We start from the raw sequence: 27,543 nt of genomic DNA on the forward strand, positions 1-27,543 counted from the left end.
TAAATTGAATTTATAATTAAAATTGGATAAAGAATTTTATGAGACCGTGATTCATTACTTTGTGCTTTAGCGGAATACTTGACCGTTAGCGGAAACTATGCCTTCTGTGAGTACTATTCCTATGTAGTAATCATTGATCGAAGTTTGTAGAGTTTCTCTATTCCTATAGATCGGGCCGAATGCCTCAGAAATATATCTGATGCACCTATTGTTTGCGCCGATCAACCCTCGACATTGTACATACTATTCCGGATCAGGCCGTACGACCTCGGCATAAATCGTGCGTGATATTTCTAGGAGTCTGATTATACTTGATATTTCTTTCTGGACCTGAGACTTGATAATTAATTGGTGGCTCTTATGTATTAAAGTTTTTGGCATGTGATAGTTGGAGGTTTTAAATTGATATTATATTCAAGAATCATTATTTGTTGTTTCTTATTTCATTGTTATTGTTGCATTTCATGCCTATTTATATTTCCCGTACTTTATTTATTGACCTCTAGTAAGTGTCGATATCGACCCCTCGTCACTACTTCTTTGAGGTTAGACTAGATACTTACTGAGTATACGTTGTTTATGTACTCACTCTACACTTCTGCACAAATCGTGCAGGATCTGAGGCAAGTGCATCTAGTGGCCAGTCAGGCGCGTATCCCCGCTACCCGGAGACTTAGTGGTGAGCTGCTTCCTATGCTCCATTCTGCAGCACTCGGAGTCTCCTGCTTGTTGTGTTTACTTTTCTGTCTATCTTATATTGGAGAGTAGTTAGAGGAGGTTTTGTATATTCCACTAGTTTGCTCGTGCACTTGTGACACCGGGTTTTGAAAATTTCTGGTAAATATTCATGATTTTTGTCTATTCGTTCCACTGCTTCATTCTTTTGTTTATTTTATGCTTTATATTACGACGGTCATTTACTCTTAGTTTCTTTATTAAGTAAAACCAATGACGTTTTAACTACTAAAATGAACAATTAAATGGATAGTTCACCATTTGCTTGCCTAGCACCGACGTTGGGTGCCATCACGGCCTATAGTGGGAATTATGTCGTGACAGAAACACTTAGAAAGACAAGCGACACAGGCAATGTTCCTCGCGTTTAAGCTCGCGACGCATGGGTCTAGTTTCGAGGCTATTTTATCTCTTTTTTATTTTCAACTTGGTTATTTTGTCTAGGCTTTTTTCTATACCTATAAATAGTCCTTAAATACAATGTTTACGCAACCTTTGACCAAGGGAGAGCACGAGCCGCTGCGGAGGCCGGAATACATTAGATTCCATCTTTCTTCCGCCAAACTTAGTAATTTTTATATTTTTATGGATGATTTGTTGTTTTGCTACCATGTCTATATGGAGATAAACTTCACGTTGTAGGGTTGGGGTTGACATGAATATTGGCATTTATTAATTACATCTTCGTTAATTCAAACTATCATCTCGTGGTTGTTACTTTAATTCAAGTTTTAACTTGTGAATTGTTGTAGCTACCAATTCACCCTACTATCTATTCTATGGTTGGAAAAGAGATGTTTAGATTAGAGTAGAATTTAAAAAAAGCTTATTTCTGAACCCGTGGCTCGGAGAAGGATTTCGCGGTTAGGATAAAAATATATCTAACGGTCTTTCTTAGTTGAATGCCGTTTTTTCTTCGTTTATAATAGATTCAATATCATAGAAATATAGGATTGATATATTGTGGGCAGAAAAATAGTACCTTGGAAACATGCTATTTATAAAAATGATCCAGTCAACTAGCAACCATAGATAACTCATATAACAGGTTTAAGTACGAACTCAATAGGATTGATAAAACGACCACAACCCTGGAATTTTTATCTCCTCTGATTAAAATCTCATCATAATCTCTTGCTTCATGTTAGTATTAGCTAATTACTTGTTTAATTTATACAAAAGTATTTTAGTAGAAAAACCATCACTTTTGATTACCTCAGACAATTAATTAGCGATTATTCTAGTTGTATGTAGGTTCGACATCCGACTTTCGAGTCACTTTATTACTTGACGGCCACGTATACTTACGTGTACTCGGGGAACCAATATGATGTATGCACGCTAAGTCAAACAAATAGCCCTCTAGTTTATTTCAAATGCCACATAGACCGATATTTGTCACGACCCAAAATTCTCATCTTAGAATGTCGTAATGGTACATAGTCTCTAAGACTAGGTAAGCATAACACACAATGAGGAAATAACAAAAATAACGACTATGATATTAAATTAAACTGATAACTAGCTCTATAAAGTCAAAGTGAAACAATAATCATACAAATCCCAAAACCGGTGGAACTGAGTCATCAGCTCTACTAAGGTATACTAAGAATTTCTCATACAACATTGTTTGATAAGAAAGTAAACAGTAGTAAAGGCAATAACAGAAGGTGACTCCGAGGTCTGTGAGCGTCAAGCAGGTATACCTTGAAGTCTCCGGAATATCTGATCAATCACTGGCGTCTGACACGAGCAGAAGTACCTAGATCTGCATAAAATGTGCAGAAGCATAGCATGAGTACACCACAACGGTACCTAGTAATTATCAAACCTATCCTCGGTAGAGTAGTGGCGAGGCCAGATCGAGATACATACTAGGCAAAGGAAACCTGAACAAAATATAATATATATTCTAATAATGGAAAGCGAAGAAATAAATGACAACAAAGCAACACAATGATGTAAGGCTAACAATGGATATTAAAGCAATAAAGGACAATAAGAATGAGCATATGATAAGAACAATAAGTAATCAAACACAGTCCAATACAAATAAAACAAATGAAGGAATAACAATAACCATTCCATCAATAAGTTCTTTTAACATAGAATGAACAACAAGAATCACAAATGAGGCACCACACCTCATTTTTACATTTCACAAGTCATAATCACAATCTTCCTTATATCACCGCGTGAGCCTTGCACTTATTAAAAAAAATAGTTTTTCTCGAAATAGCTACACACGTTTTAGCCCCCTTATCTCACTGTGTGGCTTCAAGTAATTCCCTTACTAGAAACACACGTATAAATCCCACCTTATCTCACCGCATGAGTTTCAATACCCACCCTTATACCATCGCATGTATATCAATACCACAACACCATAATCAACTCGCTCCACACGTGCCCATATGCCATAACATTGCCAAATCATAATACCAATGTTACCATAAAACATAGCCCATGACTCAACCACAACATGTACAAGAATCTCAATAACAATAGAATGAATGAGAAATAATTCAACAAGGAAAGCTATCCCAATAATCAATAACTTCAACCACAATGTGTTAATAGCTTTCACGACTACAACTTCGATAACTCAACAAATGAAGGTATCCCCATGAGATGGCAACTTCCAATTCAAGTGCAAACATAAGCTTAACAATGCAACAAATAGCATGAAATAGCAACTACGACTAAATGCATGAGAATAACTCAACAATGGAAAGAATGGCATGTAACAACAACTACTAATAAGTGCATATAAGAGCAACCTCGATAATGGAAACTAGAACATATAATGCCAACTTTAATTAAAGCATGTAAGAGTAAACTTGACAACAAAAGATAGAACGAATGATAACAACTTCAATTAAATGCATATGATTAGCCTAAGAGTCTAAACCGGTCAAATTTACACCTAAAACGTTTGTGTACACACTCATCACCGCATGTACACATCTTCCACATGATTCAAATAGTATAATCAAACCCAATTCTAATGAGTATTTCCCCACACAAAGTTATACAAGATACTTACCTCAAAGAAGCTAAATCAATCCACTAATAAGCCATTTCCACGCAAGACCAACTCTGTACAGCTCGAATCTAGCCAAAATAACTTAATATCATAAATAAAAGTCATAGGAAGCAATTCCGGATAATAAAGATTCAATCTTGAATGAAAATGAAAAAGTAAACCCCGGGCTCGCACCTCGAAACCCGACCAAACTCACAAATTCCGAATACCCATTCCGATACGAGTCCAAAAATCATCAAATTCTGACCCCAAATTGACCTTCAAATCCTCATTTTATTCTTTACGAAAGTTTTTACAAAACCCCTCAATTTCTCCAATTCAAATCACTAATTTAATGATAAAAACAAATATGGAATCATGAATAATGGACAAATCCGAGTAAAAAATACTTATCCCGATCCAAATCGTGAAAATTCCCTCCAAAATTGCCCAAAATCGATATCTATAACTCAAAATATGTTAAAATGAACCAAACCCTCAAAATAGAGTACTGTATAATCTACCCAGGTGTTATACATGGCGATTGCAGATATAGATTCGCGATCACGAAGAACAAAATTGCCCAGCTACTAGAACCTCTTACGTGAACGCGACAATCCAGTCGCGAACGCGATGACCATCCGCTCAAAACTACACGATCGCGGTCCAGCCCTCGCGACCGCGATGAACAAATGCTTGCGACCCCACCTCCCCCAGCCTTAGTTTCCTTCTACGCGAACGCGGTTTCTCACTCGCGTTCGCGATGAACAACCTCCCTCAAGCTTCATGAACTTGTCCCTATATTCGCGAACGCGATGCACAGATCCCACCTGCCACCAAATAGAGCTACGCAATTGCGACTTGCTCTACATGATCGCGAAGAAGGAAACCGGACATCAGCTGAAAATAATCCAAAACATAGAAAAATGGTATGAAACACATCCGAAACACACTCGAGGCCCCGGGGACCGTGTCCAATCACACTAACCAATCCCAAATATAACACGAACCTACTCGAGGCCTTAAATCATACCGAACAATATCAAACTACAAATCACACCCCAATTCAAGCCTAATGAACTAATGAACAATTCCAAATTCAGAACTTGCGCCGAACAAGCCTAGCCAACTCCAAATGACCTCAAATTTTGCATGCAAGTCACAAATGATACAACTAACCTAAACTAACTCCCGGAATCGTAATCCGAGCATGATATCAATAAAGCCAATCCTCGGTCAAACCTATCAACCTTCCAAACCTTCAACTTTCTAACTTTAGCCAAAAAATACCAAATCAACCTACGGACCTCCACATCAACATACGTACATACGCCCAAGTCCAAAATCATCATACGAAGCTATTTGAACCATCAAAACTCCATTCTGGAGTCGTCTACACACAAGTCAAACTCCGGTCAACTCTTTCAACTTAAGCATCCAACTTTGAGACTAAGTGTCCCAATTCACCCCGAAACTTTTCCGAAACCAATCCAACCACCCCGTCAAGTCACATAACCACAAATGAATATAAAAGAGGTAATAAATAGGGGACCAGGGTTACGATATACAAAATAACCGGTCGGGTCGTTACAATATTGCACCTTTATTACAATGGCGACTAATAAATGGATAAGATTGGCAGCAATACTAGTAAAGTGTCCCATTCATAGGTCGAAAACATTACCCACCACCTCCCTTCACCTTTTACTAGAAAAAATAGCCAAATTAATAATCTTAACTTCTCAAGGCAGGTAAGGGATCGTTTGGTTTATAATCAAGTTATATATGCAGGAATTTAAATTATTTATGCAGTGGATAATAATGTAAAGTATTATATGGTGAAAAATAATGCATGTATTATAGTACAACTAATAATATTACATTTATGATTATGTAAGTGTTTAACTAAGTTTTTGTGGTCAAAGTCAATATCAAAGAAAATCAGGTTTCTAATAACCAAATTTACTTCACTTTTTCAAAAATAAGAGAATAAAAAGCAATTAAAATTCAGTATTCAATAAACGAGGGAAAGAAATCTTATTGATGATCGTTGTTTTCTCCCAAGAATTGTGGATAAGAATCTTCTTCAATCAAGTAGAGATATAAAACTAAAAGACTGATTGCCTATATTCGTGAGTATTATGATGATCATACAAAATAAGGGAAGGACCTTTATACAAGGATACAAATATATATATCGATTTTCCCTCACTTAATTCCTACCTGTTACTAACATTAACTGCATTAATTACCTGTTACTGAAATTACTCGTAACAGTTATGGTAATAATAGGCGATCGCGCATAATCAGGGATAATGATAATTCTATTTCCATATTCTTAGCTATTCATGAATCTTCTTCTTTTAATGGCCTTCATGCATCTCGTGCCTATTTTTTCTTTCCTAGTTATCAGATACGGTACCTTCTTTAGTAAATCCAATGGGTATTTTAACCATGCCTCATCATTCTTCTTTATTAATTTGATACAAATACCACTTGTCACCATATTGTTAGTCCATATTTCATGCCTATTTTTCTCCCAATACAGATAGTCCCCCACTTTCTGAATATTCTAAACTAAATATTCGGTAAGTGGTAAGTTTATTTATGGCGGGAATGTCTTGCCGTCTCTTCCCAACATCATTATGTTTTCTTCAGAAGCGAAGAGACGTATGTCCTTTCCATTTAATGCTCGGGACACATGTCCTGTTATGACTGGTTATGCATATATCATCTTTTTAGTGTTTTCTATGGCTACATCAGTTCGAAGTGACGATTCCATGATTGTCACACCCCAAACTCGAGGAGTGCGACCGGTGCTCAATCGAGTAAACCCAGTCGAGCAAGCCTAATTTACATTAACCTCTCATCATTACTCATGCATAATTTACCATAACATAATAAGATTTTGACTTTCATATTGAATACAATTGGTTCAATGGCCTAAAATTCTCCTCACGATGGGTAGATAGCTTTATAAATACTGTAAATACTGTGAACATAGATACATGACAAAACTCAAAACTTTAAGTACATAACCTACAATGTACATGGAGTTTCTATGACAATAGATACCTAAATACATAAAATGAACTAGACCCAAACACCCACTAGAACTGTAGCGGGCTCACCATAAGCCGAGTAGTGAAGAAGATCTCTATCAAAGATCCATATCATCCTGTAGAAGTATACCTGCATCCATTAAAAGATACAGTGCCCCCGGCAAAAGGGACGTGAGTACATGTGGAATAGTACTCGTATGTAAGGCAGTCAAAACAACATATGAAAATACGGTAACTCAAAAAAGAGGAAAATAAAGTACATCAAGAAAATACGAAACATCCCATAAGAACACATTTCAAGTCTTATTATACTTGCATCATTCTAAACTTCTTTTAGGATCAACTGATCCATATGAACTATACGTGGAATACATAATATAATGTAATCGTAACAACATGTACAAACAAGGCCAATAAAAGTGTCACCTTCCTCCCTTCCTTTACACATATACATTTCATAGACCGTCCTTAATGTTCACATATCATATTATACACCTATGTGTTTCATAGACCGTTCACAGTGTTCACTTACACAATACAAATACACATATTCAAGGGCTTGGAAATACAACATGAATATGATAAATTATAGTAACAATAAAAGGGCTTAGATAGCTATCAATGTCGAGCCAATATACGAAGAGCTTTCATTAATCATTTATAGATATTAAGTCGGGGATCCTCTATAACCACCTTCACACAAGTCGGGGATGCTTCACACATGTGTGTTTATGATTTTATGACTTACGGGATTGATTAATATCGTTCCGGAAAGATTTCAGGTTGAATTGGACCCTTTGGCTCTTGGCTTCGAAGCCTAAGTTGTGTATGTTGCCCAATGTTTGACTTTTGTGACAACGACCCCAGAATGGTATTTTGATGGCTCTGATAGTTTCGTATTATGATTTTTGACTTGGGCGTATGCCCGGAATTGACTTTTGGCTTTTGGGTTCGGAATTTAGTTTTGGGACATGGAATAGGTCCGTTATGCTATTTAGAACTTTTCTACAAAATTTGGTATCACTTGGAGTTGATTTGATAGGATTCAGACGCTTAGTTGCAATTTTAGAAGTTCTTGAACTTTACTTTGAAATCCATGCATTTAGGTGTTCGATTCGTAGTTCAAAATGTTATTTTTGTATTTTGATTACGCGAGCAAGTCCGTATGATATTTTTAGACTTGTGTGGATGTTTGGTTTGGAGCCCCGAGGGCTTGGATGAGTTTCGCACGTGATTTGGAATGTTTTGGACTGAAAACAAAAAATCTGGTGTGTTGGTGCTTTGATGTCGCAATTGCGAAGGCGAGCACCAGCTTCGCAATTGCGAACATGGCAGGGGAGGCTCAGGTGTCGCAATTGCGAGACCTGGTTCGCAATTGCGAGGACTATCAGGATTTGGGTAGGCTCGCATTTGCGACTATTATGTCGTTTTTGCGATGAGGACAAGCTTCGCAAATGCGAAGCCACTGTCGCAATTGCGACTTCCTCTTAGGCTGGCAGTGGCCGCATTTGCGAGAACTTCTGCACAATTGCTAGGGTTCGCAATTGCGAACCCAGTGTCGCAAATGCGAAATCTACAACTGAACAAAAGTTAGAAAAGTCGGGATTTATGTCTCGTTTCTCATATTTTAAAACCCTAGACTCGATAAGAGACGATTTGGAGAGGGGATTTTCATCTACAAATATTGGGTAAGTGATTCTAATCAATTTTTAACTATATTTTATGATTATATCTTAGATTTAACATCAAATTTATGAGAATCAAAGAGGAAAATTGGAAAATTTTGTCAAGTTTTTGAAAAATAAAGAATTGAGTTTTGAGAGTCGATTTGGACTCGGATTTGAAAACTAATCATATATATGGACTCGTGGGGTTATGAGTAGTCGGAATCTACCTTGGACCTCGGTTTTGACCGGGCAAGCCCGGGATTGACTTTTGGGAATTTTTGGGAATTTTATAAAGATCATAGCTTTATCTTTTTAAATTGTTTTCCCTTGCAATGTTTGATGATATTAAGTCATTTTTGGTTAGATTTGAGTCGTGTGGAGGCAAACTTTAGGGGAAAAACTATTTTCGAGGGTTGAGTTGGCCTAGTTGAGGTAAGTGTCTTGCCTAACTTGGTGCGGGGAAACTACCCCTTAGGATTTGAGTTGATTGTGCTATTTGTGTTATGTGAAAGCCGTGTAAGCAAGGTGACGAGTGGGTACACGGTCTATATGTTGTAATTGACCAATTTCGATTATTTAGACTCTTTTCATGCCTTTAATTGAATGGTCATAACATGTTATATCCCTCATTGTTAATTTACTCTTACATGTGTTAATCTGCCCTTACATGCGTTATTTGACATTGTCAATACTTGTTCTACCTCTTACTTGTTATTTTGCTCTTATATGCTTTCGTTGAAGTTATTGCCTTCCTTATTGTCTTCTTACTTCTTAGATTGTTGAATTACTTTTATTTGAAGTTGTTATTTCGTGGAATATCTTCTTGTTGAGTTATTGCTATTGAAGTGTAAAAGTCGTTATCACATTGAGGTGAAGTTGTTAATTGTTGAGATATCTTTCTTGTTAAGAAATTCACAATTTATTTTGTTATCATTGAGATTCTTATACACATTGTGCTTGAGCAATGGGCTATTTGTTGTGGAAACATTGGTATTGTTGATTCTTTTGACAAGTTGTAGCATATGGGCACTTGTTGTACGAGTTGTGATTGTGTTGTGACATTGATATTGTTGCTCCCAAATGCACACGCAAGTATACGTGGTCGTACAAGTAATATAGAATTGTATGTCCAGATATCGTACCCACAGGGACATGTGATTAACTATCAACTAAATTAAACCCAAACAATTAATCTATCCAAGAGAATCCTAAAGTATGAATATTTAACTAAAACGAATCTAGAGTAACAAACTAAGAAATTAAAGGAAACAAATTGGCAAAATTAGACACGGATTCAATAGGAGCCGATATTCGACAGCTATGGGTTGGCTAAAAATCCCGTTGAGTTTTTCACTTAAATTGTCTAATTAATTTATTTAGTTTATTGGTTGACAAAGTTAATATTACTCGTAGTATTCTCCCGAAATACTACTCGCCTATTCAAGCTAACCTAACGCTTATATTCCTATGGAATTAGGATTAACAAGAACGCATTAATAATTCTCATATAGTAACCAAGCAAGGCAATTAGGTATATCCCTATCCTAACCGCAAATCTGTTCCCGATACTCAGGTTCAAGATCTTGCTCTACTCAATCTTATATGCAATCTAGAATTTCCTCTCCCGAGTTCAATCATAGATTCGTAGATAGTATTCAATTGGTGATCAAGCAATCAAATAATTAAGAACAAGATTGAACAAATAAACTAATATGATAAAATAATAAGAACAATTCAAGCATCAAACTTCATCGTTCATGTAGCACCCACAACTCTAGAACTAATAAACTATGAAATTAAAGGAAGAGAAGAGAAGAAAAACTAGTTAGAAGCCTCCTCCAAACGTGGTGTGTGTTCTCCTCCTCAAAAAATATGTTAGATATCCTCCAAATTAGGTTTAGAACCCCTTTTGTATGAGTTAGGATCATGTAGGGCCGAAATAACCTTGTCCCGGGCGAAATAGGAAAAATTCTGCACGCAAGGTCCAAGCGGCTGGCGCAGAAACCAGTAAGTCTGCCGCCTAACCTTTGCTTTACAACATTTGATTCAATGTGCTTTGTATTGTATCTCTTTATTTTGTCTTCTACTTGGGGGGACAAACACCAAAGGGTGTCCCCCTTTGTCTCCTCCTTTATTTTTCTTATTTTTTTCTTCCACGTTTTATTTAATTTTGCTCCAAATCTCTTTATCTTCACACCGTTTTATTTCGATACAGTTAAAATATAATATTAAGCACAAAATAATATAATTAACACTCAAAAAATAATTAAAAGTACTAGAATGTGAGGCAACAATGGGTAAATATATGCATTTTTGACCGAATATCATATACACATGCGGTGGTGTAAGGCTAGGAGTTGATACACACACGGTGAGATAAGGCGGGCTTGATACGCGTGTTGCTAGTAGGAAAACTACTTGGAGCCACGCGGTGAGATAAGGTGGGCTAAAATGTGGGTAGCTATTTCTGAAAAATAATTTTCAAAACTAAATGTAAGGCTCCCGCGATGATATAAGGAAAGATTGTGATTGAAATTGTGAAATGTGAATACGAGGTGGTACCTCGGTTGTGATTCTTGTTGTGTATTTCATATTGAAAAGAGTTATTATTTGAATAGTTCTTGTTGATTTTATTCTTCCTTGTCTTACCAGTTTTGTTCGTATTTGACTATTTGTGGTTTTCATTATTTGCTTCCTTCTTGTTTTCTTTTGCTTACAATTCTGTCATTAGCTTACGTTACTAAACTGCTTTGTTACCATTCATTTCTCTGCTTTCCATTACTTTCTGTTATTATATTTTTGTTCCATTTATCTTGTCCTAGTAGGTGTCTTGACCTGGCCTCGTCACTACTCTATCGAGGTTAGGCTTGATACTTACTGTGTACCGTTGTGGTGTACTCATACTATGCTTCTGCATATTTTTGTGCAGATCCAAATACGTCTGCCCGTGCTGCACGCCAGTGATTGATTGACTAGCTACTTTTAGAGACTTCAAGGTATCCAATTAAGTTGAAATCTTAGGCTGTAATCTTATGAAATGAAATGGAAAATTGAAAGAAAGTAGGTTAGAATCACTTACCAATGAATTGGGGGAAAAGGGCTCTTGGGAAAATCGCCTCTAGAGTTCTCTAGGTTTGAAATTTTAAAAGAATGAGAGAAATCCCATCTAACTTAGCTTAAGTCCAGGCGCAGATGTCGCAATTGCGACCTGGGGTTCGCAATTGCGAACCCCGCAAATGCGAAAAATCCTTCGCAAATGTGAAGTTCTCACACCTCTGCTGCCATCGCAATTGCGATGATTTGTTCGCATTTGCGACCTTAAACTCTTCGCAATTGCGATCATTTTGGTCGCAAATGTGGACACTGCCTTCCCCAGCCCACTTCGCAATTGCGAAGAAATTTGTCACAATTGCGAGCCATTCATGCCTAGCTACTCTTCGCAAATGCGAGGAAATAGCTCGCAAATGCGAACCTGGCAGGGATTTTGCCATATCGCAAATGCGAAGCCTGATCTCGCAATTGTGAGATCTGAGGCCTGCATCAGAAACTGAAGAACACCAGCTATTTTCCAAGTCCAAATTTACTCCGTAGCTATCCGAAACTCACCCGAGCCCTCGGGGCTCCAAACCAAATATGCACACAAATCTAAAAATATCATACGAACTTGCTCGCGCGATCAAATCGCCAAAATAACACCTAAAATTATGAATCTGACACCAAATCAAATGAAATTTTCAAGAAAACTATAGAACTTCTATTTTAACAACCGGAAGTCCGAATCACGTCAAACCAACTCTGTTTCTCACCATATTTGACAGACAAATCATAAATACAGTAATGAACTTATATCAAGTTCCGAAACTAAAATACGGATCCGGTTTCAACAAAGTCAAACATTGGTCAAACCTTTAGATTTATTAAGCCTTTAAACTTCAAAATTTCGACAAAAAGCGATAACTCGATCTAGGGACCTCCGAATTCGATTTCGGGCATACGCCTAGGTCCCAAATCACGATACGGACCCATCGGGATCGTCAAAATATGGATCCGGATCCGTTTGCTCAAAATGTTGACCGAAGTCAACTCAAATGGATTTTTAAAGCAAAATTTCATGTTTTATCAACTTTTAACATAAAAAGTCTTCCGAAAAAATACCCTGACTGTGCACGTAAATCGAGAAAGGCCTAAAGAAGCTATTGGAGGCTTCGAAACACATAATTAAGATTTAAAATTCTAGATGACCTATCGGGTCATCACACCTACATTCGTGAGTATTCTGATAATCGTACAAAACAAGGTAAGGACCTTTATATAAGGATACAAATATGCAACGGTTTTCCCTCACTTAATTCCTACCCATTACTAACATTAACCACATTAAATGTCCGTTATTGAAATTACTCGTAACAGTTATGGTAATAATAGGCGATCGCGCATAATCAAGGATAATGATGATTCGCTTTCCATATTCGTAACTATTCATGAATCTTCCCCTTTTAATGGCTTTCATGCATCTCGTGTCTATTTCTTCTTTCCCAGATGTCAGATACGATACTTTCTTCAGTAAATCCTATGGGTATTTTAACCATGCATCATCATTCTTCTTTATTAATATGATACAAATGCAACTTGACATCATATCGGTAGTCCACGTGTCATGCCTATTTTTCTACCAATACAGTAAGAATTTTCAATTTAAAGAAGACTAATTTTGTGTTTAGATACTCTTATTTACGTATTGCTAATTCACATGTTCTTATTCCAAATTCTGTTATGTGTAAACTGATATATAAATTCATGTATTAGTTTTAAAGATATAGTAGCACAGGTTAATGGTAATGCAAGATTTTCTACCGAAAAACAAAAAGAGTATACGTAGCATAGAGATTAAATTTCCTTATCCTAAATTCGAACAACAATAAGTGTACGTTAAGTTTATATTATTACTCCATTATTAACATTATTTTGTATCAATGAGTATGAAATGTGCTATAAATATAGTCCTATAAGTTTTATAGCTATTTTATATTCATAGTTTAAGCAAGTAGAAGTATGTCCGTCCAGAGGCGGATTCAGGATTTAAAGTTTATGTGTTTCTATAGCGACCTTAAATAAATATACAATAAGTAAATGAGTTCACAATCAAATATTTATGGATATTTAGTGGATTTTGTAATATATATACAAGATATATACAAAAGCTACTGGGTTCCCGAGAACCCACATCTAATAGGCCGGATCTGACCCTGTGTTCGTCACAATTGAAAATATCTCTTATTGATCCTGTCCCTTGGTGCTTCCAAAAGCCAGATGTAGCTAATGCTTTCTTATTTCTTTCATTATTTTCTAGGAAACTATAAAATGATATTGTTCATAGATAAGAGAAGGGGAAAATACGCGGAGACAAGAAGAAGTACAACAAAATAGATTAGAGAGAGTTCCAAAACTGTAATGGTGATTCAGAAGTTTGAAATGTGCATAGAAATGGTGAAACTGTTGATAGAGTTTGCCGTGGTTTTTGTGGAGGCTGTGGGTACTGTCTTCTGCCAAAGCCGTTCATTCTTGCAGTTGTTATCGTCAACAGAATCCTCCAATTATGTTATCTTAGCGCCCTACGTTGGTCTTCTTCCTTAAAGTTTTAGTTTCTCAGCCCAGATCCATCAGTACTCTGTAAATTGTATTATACTTAAAGAGGTTCAAATTAAAGAGCTTTCCTTTTTTCTTTTTCTTTTTTCTATTTTTGCTTCCGGTTTTTCTTCTTTGAATTTAATTTTGACATCTCCACCCTATATATGTAGCTTTAATACTGCGGTATGGTTACAGATGCTCAATTCATATTGCTCCTTGGTCTGTTCTCTTCTTCATTTTTCCTCTCTTTTTGTCTAAAAGCGGATAGTTATATATGTGACCATTTTTTTTAAAAAACACTAAGAAATGTTAAACAGAATTAAAGTGTGGCATGTCTCAAAACAGTTTATATTGGATCCCTGTAAGAACAGTCCAATGGTAAAAGGTCGTGATTTGAATGATATTTCAACAATCAATAACTGGCTAAGAAACCATTGTTTTCCATTAGCTTTCTCTCTTTCTATATTAACCGTGTTAAAAAGGGAAGAAAGAAAATATTAGATTAAACTATTTCCTTGCAAGAAAAGAAAGAACAGTTTAATCTTTTTTATTGGCATGATTTATTTGTTCGTATATTTGGATTTTGGAGTATTTGGTTTGAGAAGTGAGGAATTTGTATACCTACTAATTGCCAAAGTATGAGAGTCCCCGGTGTAGACAGTCCCTAATCCTTGGATAAGACAAGTCCTATCTTACAGGATAATTTTAGAATTGTCTCCTTCCTGTTAAGAAAGAATTGGACAAAATGGATCTACCGAGAATTTTGTAATTTTCTGTTGACTAATGTGTGGAAGAAGAATAAAGAAGTTAATTACGAGGAGCTAATTTCATTTCTTTTCTGAACTCTAAAGTTCTCAAAGTTTTTGCATTATCACCCAACGGTTTAATTTTATCAGCACTAAATTTTATCTATTATAACACTAAAGTTGTAATAATAACAGAATTATTCTTATCCAATTATATAACAGTAAAATCATAAAACTATTTTTTGTCAAGTAACTGAAGTTTAACCATTATAATGACATAAAATTTTACGTTGCAATAGTAAAGTCACCTTGATGAATTGCTTTTCTGGTTGTAAGGGTAAAATTTATTGACTTTATCGTTATAATGAAGAAAGTTCAGTTAGTATAATGTCACCGGAGATAGTTTAATGACTTTATTATTATAATGGATAAAATTTAATGACTTTTGTTATAGTGGGGAAAGTTTAATCGAACTTAAAAGTCTATTTGGAAAATCATGTGTAATTACCTGACAGTGTAATTACTAGGATAATACTTTCACACCCTAATAATAATACAGTATAGTAATTAGAGTGACCTGTTTGTTTGCCATAATTTAGTTACAATATAATTCTCACTATTATGTTTTGTCACACAAGTGTAATTACATAGTTAAATAATTTTGTAGATTAATATGTAGATAATTTTTGTGATTTGACAAATATATATATGTAAATAACAAATATCAAAAAATAATTTATTATGAGATATTTAAAATATCTTTTTTAGAAATACATCAAATAATTATAAGGGAAAATGCATAAGTACCCCCTGATCTATACCCGGATTTCCAACTACATACTCTACCTTTGCGGGGTTTTTATTACCCCTAAACTATTTTAAAGTAGAATTATTTGCATCCTTAAAGCAGACGTGGCAGAGGAGAGTGAGAAGCAAGAAAAAATGATTTTCAGATTTTTCTTTTTGATTTTTTACCATATTTTCTTACTTTTTTTTTCCTTTTCCTTTGCCTTTTTCTTTTACTTATTTTTTCATTTCTTTTCTAATTTCGGCGGATATTCATTCACCGACAACTTTATCTAACCGTTTTTCTTCCATTTATTATGTTTTTCTTTTTCCTCTTTCTATCTTTTTCACACACAAATTAAACTCTAAAAAAGATCTATTCATAAGCAAAGCAAAAAAATACTCAGATTTGGGGGAAAAATTCATCATCGGAAAACCTTCCCATGCCGTAAAAAATTGAGGTATTGAAATTTTAACTAGAAAAAGTCTGCTGAGCTTATATTCATTTTTCTTTCTTTTGCTCTTCCTCCCACACATAAATTACACTTTCAAGATTTTTTTTTATATATATATAAAACAAAACACACTCAGATCGGGATAAAAAACTGTCGCCAGATTTTTTTTTCCCCGAAAAAAATTGTGTTTTTGAAATTTCGACGACCACCATTTTATACCGCCGGTGACCAAAACAAAAAGAAAGAGAATGAAATAACAAAAAAAATGAGAATAATAAGAAATAGGAAAAAAGGATAAGAAAAAGAAGACAACAACAACAACCCAGTATAATCCCACTAGTGGGGTCTGAAGAGGGTAGTGTATACGCAGACCTTACCCCTACCCTGGGGTAGAGAGGCTGTTTCCAATAGACCCTCGGTATCCTTCCCTCCAAGAACTCCCCGCCTTGCTCTTGGGGTGACTCGAACTCACAACCTCTTGGTTGGAAGTGGAGGGTGCTTACCATCAGAGCAACCCACCTTACCCAGGATTAGAAAAAGAAGAAAGAATAAAAAAAGTACTAAATATACATGTGGCAGCGCGTGTAGTTCACTACTTGCCAAGAGTTTGGTTGTTTAGTTTTAAGGTGGTATTTATTCTATTTTTTTTTTTTTTTAAGGGGTAATAGGATTCCTGCAAAAGATAAAGTGTCTAGTTGAAAATTCGGGTATAGATCAGGGGTACTTATGCATTTTTCCTAATTATAAATAAATAAATAAATTAATAAAAATAGTCAGTACCTTCGAAATAAATAATATCATAAAAAATATTTGGTATCTTCCAAATAAATAATATTATTGCTTAAATTAATACATATAAATTTCAACAATGAATTTAATTTTTTACTAGCTTTATTACTACTTCCTCCGTTTCAATTTATCTGAACCCATTTGACTGGACACAAAATTTAAGAAAAAGAAGAAGACTTTTGAACTTGTAATATAAAATGAGGCATATATATTTTGTGTGGCTATAAATCATTGCATAAAGGTAAATTATTTCCAAATATAGAAAGAAGTCATTTTTTTGGCACGAATTAAAAAAGAAACAAGTTCACATACTTTGCTATATTATAGAAGAGCTTGAGTTTTGCTTGCTTAGCTGTCTTTTTTATTTTGTTCAAGGGTAATTTGGACCTTTAACAACATCTAATGAAACGTGTGCTTTAATCCCAAAATTGGACCTCCATCGCATCAGTTCTTCCACGGTTCCACCCAATTCACAAAACACGTGTCTGTGGTTTTTGTCTTCTGTGTAATTTGAGCTTAACCCAAAGCACGAACAAACTGTTGCAATCCATTCTTTCTTACTTTCCCTTTCCTTCGTCTCTCTGTGCTCTGTTGCTTCTTGGCCAGACTAAGGTAATTTGACTTTTCGCTAATCCTTATGAGTTGTTGCTGTCTTCCAATGACACGATTCCTCTTCCAATTTTTCCTCCTAATATTTAACGCTTTCGCTTCTGTTTTTTGATTCAAATTTCTCCATTTTGATTCCAGTTTTTTTGTGGCATGTGCTGTATGTGTATGTCTATGACCTTTTTTCAGTTTTTCCTTTGTTTGGTGAACCATTTCAGCTTGGCAATGGGACTTTGGTAGGTATTTGTTAATTTTTTTATTTTTTCCTGTTTTCTGGATTTCTTTCTTGCTGGATTTTTTATATGCATTCAGTAGTTGTATCTTATTTGATGTTTGAAAATAGCTACATAAATGCATATTTGTGATATACTGTTATTTCTGGTGTTAGTTGTATAAGATTGTTTTGAGAGTAAATGGGTTCTTTGAGGATGAACTTAGTTGTAAAAAATTGTGATTCGAGAGTAAATGGGTTCTTTAAGGATGAACTTAGTAGTAAAATTGTGATTCTATTTTCTCTGAGATTACTGATATTGGAATCTTTCTGCTTATTGAGTTTTCCATCCTTTTTTGTGTATTCCACACGTGAATATGATTATTGTCCAACAGCCCCCCTTGTGGTATTCATCCGGATTTCTCAACCCCAAGCCGGTCTGTTCATAAATCTCGGATGTTACTTTTTTGCACGAATCCGACCTTTTTGGGGTTGAAGGCGTGTAGTAATGAAACATAAAAGATTTTTGGTGCAGTCAAGGCGTTTGATGATATGACTGAAACAAGTGAATTTTTTTTATCCTTTTCTGTTACCATAGGTATTCTACAATATACACAGCCATCATCCACTAAGCCAAAAGGTAGCGTATTTACTTCTAAAAAATTAGTAAATATTATATTATGTGCTATGTGTTATGTATCAGTCGTATTAAAGAAATTATTCTTTGAAACATATCCCATTTGCTTCCACTATATCTCTACTGCAGTATTTCTAGAATTTATTTAACTTTGTATCAACAACAAAAATTAGATTTAACTTATCACCGGTTCAAAAATGTACTAAATTATAAATTGTTTGACAAAAGTTACAATCTTTTTGGATCAGAAATCTACATGCCTAGATCTCAAAAGAAGAAACTAACGACGACTCTCTAAGTACATGGTCTTAGGAGCTTCAAGTTATCTCTTGTTAATATTTATTAGCTAGGATAGATGCTTTTCGTGCATCTTATTAAAAAAAAGGTTCTTTTGTGATATACTTGGTTTACTCATCATCTCTTTAGATACTGTTAGTGGTTGATGCTTTTGAATGAATTAATCAACTGTAGAAATTGGAAAACAACTTAAAGAGAATGAATCTGAACCAGAGAAGAAGAGATTAATGGAGCTTGGAACAGGATGGGCTTCTTAAACGAGATATTTCTTCTGGGTTCTAGCTATGTCATTCACCATATATATAGAATGAATAGTTTTTGGTTTCAAAATGTTTTTGATAAGTCTATGGCAGATGCAATTCAAGCATATGCAGGGCGTAAAGCCAAAGTTCAATATGAGGCCTCTATTTGTTCTTTGCCTTTTTGCCTATGTTGTGCATGGCAATTTATTCTCTTTGTTATTGCAGCTCTTGCGATCCGTTGTGGTTGTTTTTTACTTCTGTTATGCAGTAGCACTTGAACCAGAAGGTAAATTTTCTAATCTCTCATCATTTATTTATAGTTATTGTACGTTTTTACGTGGGTTCTTCTAAAAAATGTAAGCATACATACATGTTAGCCAATATTAAAAGTACATTCAATAATGTAAATATGTGTGTGACATTTCCCATTCAGGAAGTAGACGAGTGAAATGTCGAGTAAAAATCATAAAAATAAAAACTCCGAAAAAATACATACTAACAAGAAGGTTAGGCGACGTATATAGAATGATGCAGGGCGATAAAAAAGAGGCTTTCCCAGCACGAGCGCGAGCAAATAAAGCTGAAACAAGCGATCGACAACTTCCTGCTTGCTCCCCATTTAATAGCTCCGCTAACGCATCATCCTCTATGAGTGCTAATATTTCAAGTGAGCAGTATCTTCCTTTTATGGGACATTCAATATATGAAACAAGTTAGAGAGCTACACCGTCATTTCTTGATGGTATATGCAATTATAAATACGTATATGCATTTATAACTATCAAAATTATATACTTACACTTGTTATTGTTGTATCCCAGGATCAACATCTAACACAAATCATGAACAATATACTGAAGAATCAATAACAATCCAAGCATCAACTGATTATGTTATGTCAAAGACTGTTCCTAAATGCAAATTTTGCGGAGCAAAAAAATTTGAATACGAGCCACCCGCATTCTGTTGTCGCAAAGGCATTGTTAAGCTAATTTCACATCAAGTGCCACAAGAGTTAAGAAATTTATATCTAGGAAATACTGTAGAATCAAAGCATTTTCGAACCTACATAAGAACATACAATAATATATTTGCGTTCACATCCCTGGGAGTAAGCTATGGCAAAGAACTGGGAAAGAGGAATAAAGGTATTTACACATTTCGAGTTCAGGGACAAATGTATCATTTCATAAATGACTTGATACCAAGTAATGAAAAAGGAAAAAATCTACAATTATATTTCTATGATAATGAAAATGAAGTGAGCAATCGAATGGCATGTTCCAATAAATTGAACGAGTGTACTGTGAAAAATTTAATGGAAATATTAAAAACCAATCTTTACTCAAGTTTTTGAAATCCTTAATAAATATCCCACAATTATCAGATTTCTACATTGCGCTTAAGTGCGATGCTGGTCTAGACCAACGAATATACAACCTACCAACTACGTCAGAAGTGGCAGGGATATGGGTAGAACAAGATACCAATAATTGTATCCCTACACCACATATCCGAATATATACAAAAAGTGATAGAAGCCAACTGGTAAACTATTATTACGGATGTTATGACCCATTGCAATATCCATTACTGTTCCCTTACGGTCAAAATGGTTGGCATTGTGGTATTCAAAAACTTAAGCCTTCAGCTACCCCTTCTAGAACACATCCGTATTGTGAATACGAACAATTGCCAAGTGTAACCAATATGACTTCAGCTTCCTTGACATGGAAGCTGAAGTGATGCAAAAAGGCAAACGAAAAAGAGAAACTGTTTCTTGTCGTGAATACTACTGTTACCAACTTCAAGTAAGAGATAATGAAAATATAATCTTACATTCATGAAGATTATTACAACAATATGTTGTAGACGAATGGATAAAAGTTGAAACTCAAAGATTAGATTTCGCTTCTTTCAACCAAGATTTATTAAGAATAGACATGTTAGCGGGACTTTTAGATCTTTTACGCCGTGGTGAGAGAGAAGGCTCACAGGTAGGTAAGAACAAAATACTTCCATTTAGCTTTACAGGAGGACCAAGAAATATGCGTCGCCAATATATGGATGCTATTGCATTAGTGCAACGTTTTGGAATACCCGATATATTTCTAACTATGACATGCAACCCTTCTTGGCCTGAAATTCAAGAAAACTTGATGTCGACAGATAAGGCCCAGAATAGACCCGACTTAGTTAGCCGAATATTTCGAGCAAAACTAGAAGAGCTTAAAAAAGATATACTAAAAAGACAAATATTTGGTAAAGTTGTTGCATCTATGTACACAGTAGAATTCCAAAAACGGGGACTTCCGCATGCTCATTTTCTTATTATACTCGATGAAAAATACAAACTATTTACTCCAGAGGCATATGATCAATTTGTTTGTGCTGAATTACCAGATCCTAAAAGAAACTCTTCTTTATTTAAGCTTGTTACACAACACATGCTACATGGTCCTTGTGGTCAATTAAATCCAACAAGTCCCTGTATGAAGAAAAAACGGTCAATGTAAATTCAAGTTTCCAAAAGAGTTTGCTGAACAGACAACTAAAGGAAAAAATTCATACCCTATTTATAAAAGACGAAACACGGTAAAATGTGTGGAAATTAGAGGACAATATTTTGATAATTCATGGGTTGTTTCCTACAATCCATTCTTACTTAGTAAATTTAATTGTCATATAAATGTAGAAATTTGCTCTGATATTAAAGTTGTTAAGTACATTTACAAATATATTTGCAAGGGACATGATAAAATTGCATTTCATATACATCCTAACGATACGAATATAGAAGTAGATGAAATAAAGGAATACCAATCTGCTAGGCGGGTGACACCACCTGAGGCTCTGTGGCGTATATTTGCTTTTCCTATCAGTGAAATGATTCCAAATGTATACCATCTTCAACTCCATCTTGATGGACAACAAATTGTTTCCTTCAAAAATACAGACAATATTGGTAGAATTGTAAATAATCCTATGATTAAAAAAATAATGTTAATTGAATTTTTTACAATGAATAACAAAAACGAAGATGCTATGAATTTGAATTTATTATACCGAGAATTTCCAGAATATTTTGTTTGGTCCGCAACATACAAAATGTGGTCACGTCGCCAACAAGGATATGCTATTGGTAGAGTTGTAACATGTCATCCAACCGAAGGAGAAAGATACTATCTTAGATTGCTCTTAATGAACGTAAGAGGACCAAAATCGTATAAAAATTTGCGAACTGTAAACGGAATAATGTGTGACACGTTTAGAGAAGCTGCAGAAAAAAGAGGATTTTTACTTTGTGATAATAATTTAATAGAATGTATGTCAGAAGCAGTAAGTTACCAAATGCCACACAGTTTAAGACACTTATTTGTTGTACTATTAGTTTATTGCAATCCCGCTAATCCAAGAGAGTTGTGGGAAAAGTTTGAAAGTCCGATGTCTGAAGATTTCAAAAAATACCCGAACATGCATACAAGAGAAATTCGTTACAAAGTGCTAAACCATATTAATGATATTCTTCATTCAATGGGTCGTGATATCAACGAATTTGAACTAACTCTAGGCAAAATTCAACTAAATATTTCCTTTATTACTTCTCGTGCAATTCTAACTACAAAGAATGACTTCGTTGATGAAATAAATGACATGCTAATTGCTCAATTCCCAACTGATGAAAAAGTCTATTTAGCTACTGATGAAACTATTGATCCAAAAGATCAAAGTGAATATGAAGATTTTTTGCACACTTTAAATCCTCCTGGTTTACCTCCTTATAAATTGTGTTTAAAAAAAAATTGTCCAATTATATTATTAAGAAATTTGAATCCCTCCGAAGGTTTATGCAATGGGACACGATTAATATGTAATGATTTCAAATCTCATGTTATTAGTGTTACAATATCTAGTGATGATTTTAAAAATACACATGTATTCATTCTGCGAATACCACTATTAACATCAGAAGACGAAAAACTACCCCTTCAATTTAAGAGAACACAATTTCCAATACGGTTATGTTTCGCCATGACTATAAATAAAGCTCAAGGCCAAACATTAGATTTTGTTCGCATTTATTTGCGAGAACCTGTATTTTCTCATGGCCAATTGTACGTTGCTTTATCAAGAGCTAAAGGCTCTAACTGTGTCAAGGTATTAATTAGACCAACTACTACTGACGACGAATGATGATCACTCTGCATATAATGTAGTCTATGACGAAATTATCGAAAAAGCTTTTTCTTTAACTTAGACCATCATTCCTAACAGTAAGTTTGACGTACAATTTGTTCATTCTCTGTATTCTTCCATTTTGTATTATAGTCATTCTGGCAATGTTGCATATGTTCATTATGATATTATGATGTGTTATACTTGCAGATTACATCTAGATGGCAGAAAGGTTCAACATCAATGCGATTACTCCAGAAACAGAAGAATGGACCTGCAAGGTTCAGGTAGTTGATAAAGGCAGACCTAGAGACAACAGAGAGAAAACGAAAAAGTATCAACTGATGATTTTGCAAGACGAAGAGGTGATCTTTAGAGGATTCATAACTCTGCCAATAGTAATTAAATTAATATTATCCTAATTCTGTCTTATTTTGTTACAGGAAAATCAAGTCGTATGCATTATATTCAATGCTGAGATAATGCATTTTGAAGATCTGTTCCGCCCTTTCCATACTTGGTGTCAGTTGCACAAGTAAAAAAATCAAACTATATGTATGGAAATCCACTTAACAAATTTACATGGACAATTGATAGGTGTACCATTGTTGAGCCGATAAAAGCTGTTAATCCTCTAGAAGATCCGCTACCGCCGCCAACGCGCGTAAATCTTACACCATTTGGCAACTTTGAATATCAACCCGAGGGATCTGAATTCGGTAATTGAATATTTAACTATCTATGTTGTTTGTTCACCTAAAATTCACATTTATTAGTATTATTATTGTTATTATTACTATTATTGTCTATAATAATTTTCATTATCTATTAACTTATTCATCGTTCTTTTTAAACGCAAGATGTGCTTGCCATTGTGCTCAACGCCAGCCCCTCAACATATGCTTCAAATTGGAGGAGAATTCAAGATTTTATCATCATGGATGATCAGTAAGTATACATAAACCTGTTTTATTGGGTCCAAATAGCAACTGATGACTCAAGTATGATATAGTCTCACTTTTCGTATGTTGTCTAGCAATAGCACACAATAAATGAAAACGAGATTCAAGTTGAGGTTGTACCCTTCAAAAGGTTGCTTTGCACGCTTCAATTCACCTTTGGTTTTGCTACAATTATGATCTTTCAAAGCATACTTAGGTCCACTACACATTACTGGAATTATTATGGTTTAACGTTTTACTACCAACATTTATACATCACTATAATATTTGATCATATCTTTAAATATTCTCAACAATGTCAAGTTCCTCTCTTATTGTTTTCCTTGCTATAAGAATCTAAATACAATTAGGGCTAATATCATATTGTGCTTTTGATTTTGTAGGTTTTAATCTGTCTCAATATTTTTGCAACTAATTTATGCTTTTTCAGGACTGACTTCAAACTTTCAATTTATTCTTTATTTATAAGCATAATTTTTGGGATAGCTGCATGGAATGACAATGTGTGGTTGCTAAAAGTATACACCAACCCAAGAGTCTAAAAGGCATATCAATGCCTCTTAATTTCTACTATTTGTTTAACTTTGTATCAACAACAAAAATTAGATTTAACTTATCACCAGTTCAAAAAGGTACTAAATTATAAATTGTTTGACAAAAGTTACAATCTTTTTGGATCAGAAATCTACATGCAAGCCACTACGGATTGAGTACCTAGATCTCAAAAGAAGAAACTAATGACGACTCTCTAAGTACGTGGTCTTAGGAGCTTCAAATATATCTCTTGTTAATATTTATTAGCCAGGATAGATTCTCTTCGTGCATCTTATTAAAAAAAAGGCTCTTTTGTGATATACTTGGTTTACTCATCATCTCTTTAGACACTGTTAGTGGTTGATGCTTTTGAATGAATTAATCAACTGTAGAAATTGGAAAACAACTTAAAGAGAATGAATCTGAACCAGAGAAGAAGAGATTAATGGAGCTTGGAGCAGGATGGGCTTCTTAAACGAGATATTTCTTTCTTCTTTTAGTAGCATTCAGATGCTGATGCCGGGGAAGGCTTATAATAGGCTCTAATAACTAATAAGTAGATTATAGAAATTCTATTCAAAGCATTCATCCGGCCGTGGATTGCTAGATGCTAAAACTTTGTATATCACAAATGTACTTACAAACTATTGTATTTCAAATGTGCAGATATTACCAATGCCGAAAGATCTAATAGAAGAGATCAGCATATCAATGATAAGAACATTTCTATTAGATATTCTTCCATTGTATAAAACAGTTACATCGCAATATGAGAACTATTCAAAACATCTTTATGTTGGAACTAATTGGATCATTGCTACAGTAAGTTGTGAATTATATCTATTTATCTTTTAGTAAACATGAATATTTTTAGAGTGTAATGAAGCAATTCTATCATCTATTTGGGATCTGAGACTTATCGACTCTTCGAGAACATCTGATGTTTCAAACTATTTTACTTTAGAAGCTTTTGTTAGGAATCAATAGTCAAGACCTTAGGGAATACCTGTTTTCTTTGAAACTAATTACATTATTGAAATTCCTTCACATTAAGATATCAATATGTGTTCATTTTCTTAATCATGTCTAACACATAAATGTTCCAATTGGTGCTCATTTGTGCTATTTAAGCATTGAGATTCCCGTATTGATTTAACATAGTTATTTAACAATTTCTTCTTATTTTACACAGGAAAAAACCAACAAAACTCACACTTTGGGAAGATTTTATTGATCATGATGGGAACAAACTACTCAAACAGCTTAAAGAATACCCAATCATCCTTGCTAGAAAAATTGGAAGACCAAAGTCGTCGTCAGGTAAATCAACTCAAATGCATGCAGGATGGACTAACAGATTCAGTACAGGTAAGCAATTATATTTTACTTTTCCATATTCCAGGCGACCAAATTGGAGCTAAATGTTCAAATACATGAAGGATTGGCTAACAGATTCAGTACAACAATCGAAATCAATCCTCCTTACCCGCAAGCAAAGGCGCTGAGAACATGGTATTGCAGATTTGCTTCTCTATCAATAAATTTTTGGTCATGCAATGCTTGAACATATACAAGAACTAATTTTGAGATGTTAACGTACTTGAAGGGCCCAAAGAAATGAGCAGCTACTTATTGCGTACACAGTAAGGAGCACAAGTCCAACAGGCTCTCTTTTATTTGTTCTTTTCGAGGAAGAGATAGTACCAATTGCAGAAATCCAACAGCAAGCTCCAGTAAGTACACAAAATTTTCATATATATACTGTTACAAACTTTTACCTTCATTCTCTAATAACAAAAAATTAATGTGTGGTATCTTTGTATTTTCTAGGGCCAAATATTCTACATACAAGCTGAAGTTGCATTAAAATTTGAGAACCAACGATTCTGTATCCTAGCTTGTTCAGACTGCAAACAACACTTCACGCGAGCTATTTCACGGAGAAAATTCTACTGCACTAATTCCCGTCGATCTACCCAACTGGTTCCCAGGTATACATGCAATAACATTCTTCCACATAATTTTTCACATAACTATTTATATTTAATATTATATATTCACTATCTTTTTAACTAAGCAATCATTTTATCTTACAACTAGGTGCCAATTTGAAGTGACGCTCACAGACCAGAGCGGTTCTACAACAGCAACTATTTTCGACGAGCATGCAGAAAAAATATTACTTCTCACGTCGGAAGAGATTTATGATATCTGTAATGTCAAGGTACATTGTTAACTTCAAAAAATCACAAACAAGTATCTTCTGCAAGTTGAGCCTCCTCTCACACATAAATAACCAATTTTATCAATCCAGAAAGAATTGCTGCCTCTTGTGAACGCACAAAAGCTACTGACTGGCAAGATCTTCAGGATTCAAATAAAAAAGCTGTTTACAAAATACAATGACGCAATGCCAGGAAAGTTAGTTATTCTGTCTTTCATGGACAAAAGTAATTTGGTCGTCTCACAAATGCCATCCACCATCAAGGACGTTGCGGAAGCAAGTAAACGAAAAATTGAACATGTTGCCACAGAGAAACAAGACCACCCACACACAACCAACAAAGACAATGCTTCCTACAGCAAATGTAAGGCGGAAATGCAAATTTCCCCTCCAAAAAACTACTGAAAGGTATTTGAAATTTCTGTTCCTTCTAAATTTAATATGAGATGCAACTTTGTAAAAAAGACAGACAACTTAAATGACTATCATTTGTTAGCACTTTTTCCAGTGAAACATCTTTTGCTACTATTTTGGGATGCAAGTGAAGCCACGTCTTGCTACTGTTTTTGAATGCGGTTAATTAAGCTCACTTTTGCAACTACTTTTTGGATACTCCTCTACTCGGAATATGTCGCGCCGATACGAGGTTAGTGTATTTAATTAGGGATCGAGCATGATTTTCAAATAATACACTTTTGATACTGATCTTTCTACTGCATGATTTTCAAAAGGTTTACATTATTTGAAAATTTCATTATTTT

General features: G+C 34.8%; 2 protein-coding genes across 15 annotated transcripts in view; both read left to right on the plus strand.

Moving 5' to 3' along the window:
• Positions 1–17,356: 17,356 nt before the first annotated feature.
• The window catches only part of LOC104096795 (replication protein A 70 kDa DNA-binding subunit A-like), a 13,000-nt gene continuing 2,813 nt past the window's right edge, over positions 17,357–27,543 (plus strand). Inside the window, exons 1-14 of one of the 14 annotated variants that reach the window (XR_011414655.1) lie at positions 17,359–17,505; positions 17,689–17,735; positions 18,309–18,350; positions 19,112–19,172; positions 23,273–23,427; positions 23,506–23,781; positions 23,923–24,010; positions 25,751–25,926; positions 25,998–26,070; positions 26,165–26,291; positions 26,389–26,549; positions 26,659–26,782; positions 26,873–27,190; positions 27,279–27,428. Coding sequence is in view for 1 of the 14 variants with exons in the window: in XM_070196835.1 (XP_070052936.1) it covers positions 23,616–23,781; positions 23,923–24,010; positions 25,751–25,926; positions 25,998–26,070; positions 26,165–26,291; positions 26,389–26,549; positions 26,659–26,782; positions 26,873–27,187 (1,230 nt within the window). In the remaining 13 variants the exon portion in view is untranslated. Of the gene's footprint in view, positions 17,736–18,308; positions 18,351–19,111; positions 19,173–19,415; positions 19,599–23,272; positions 23,428–23,505; positions 23,782–23,922; positions 24,011–24,705; positions 24,777–25,224; positions 25,381–25,750; positions 25,927–25,960; positions 26,071–26,164; positions 26,292–26,388; positions 26,550–26,658; positions 26,783–26,872; positions 27,191–27,278; positions 27,429–27,543 lie in introns of those variants that run through there. The other 13 variants (XR_011414657.1, XR_011414656.1, XR_011414653.1 and 10 more) reach the window with 13 other exon arrangements.
• Positions 20,830–23,545, plus strand: LOC104096799 (uncharacterized). The gene is made up of 4 exons (XM_070198180.1): positions 20,830–21,352; positions 21,582–23,044; positions 23,273–23,349; positions 23,506–23,545. Exons 1-4 carry the CDS (start codon positions 20,830–20,832, stop codon positions 23,543–23,545), a joined length of 2,103 nt encoding a protein of 700 aa, XP_070054281.1.

The sequence above is a fragment of the Nicotiana tomentosiformis genome, chromosome 3, assembly GCF_000390325.3.
Source record: "Nicotiana tomentosiformis chromosome 3, ASM39032v3, whole genome shotgun sequence".
Classification (NCBI taxonomy): Eukaryota; Viridiplantae; Streptophyta; class Magnoliopsida; order Solanales; family Solanaceae; genus Nicotiana; species Nicotiana tomentosiformis.

What these genes read in the sequence shown, in the direction of transcription:
- LOC104096799 (XM_070198180.1), top strand. Translation starts at nt 20,830, where the DNA reads ATGTTAGCGGGACTTTTAGATCTTTTACGCCGTGGTGAGAGAGAAGGC. An exon ending in CATGCTACATGGTCCTTGTG is followed by an intron (nt 21,353 to 21,581) that starts GTCAATTAAATC and finishes ATATAAATGTAG; the next exon opens with AAATTTGCTCTGATATTAAA. An exon ending in AATGGACCTGCAAGGTTCAG is followed by an intron (nt 23,350 to 23,505) that starts GTAGTTGATAAA and finishes ATTTTGTTACAG; the next exon opens with GAAAATCAAGTCGTATGCAT.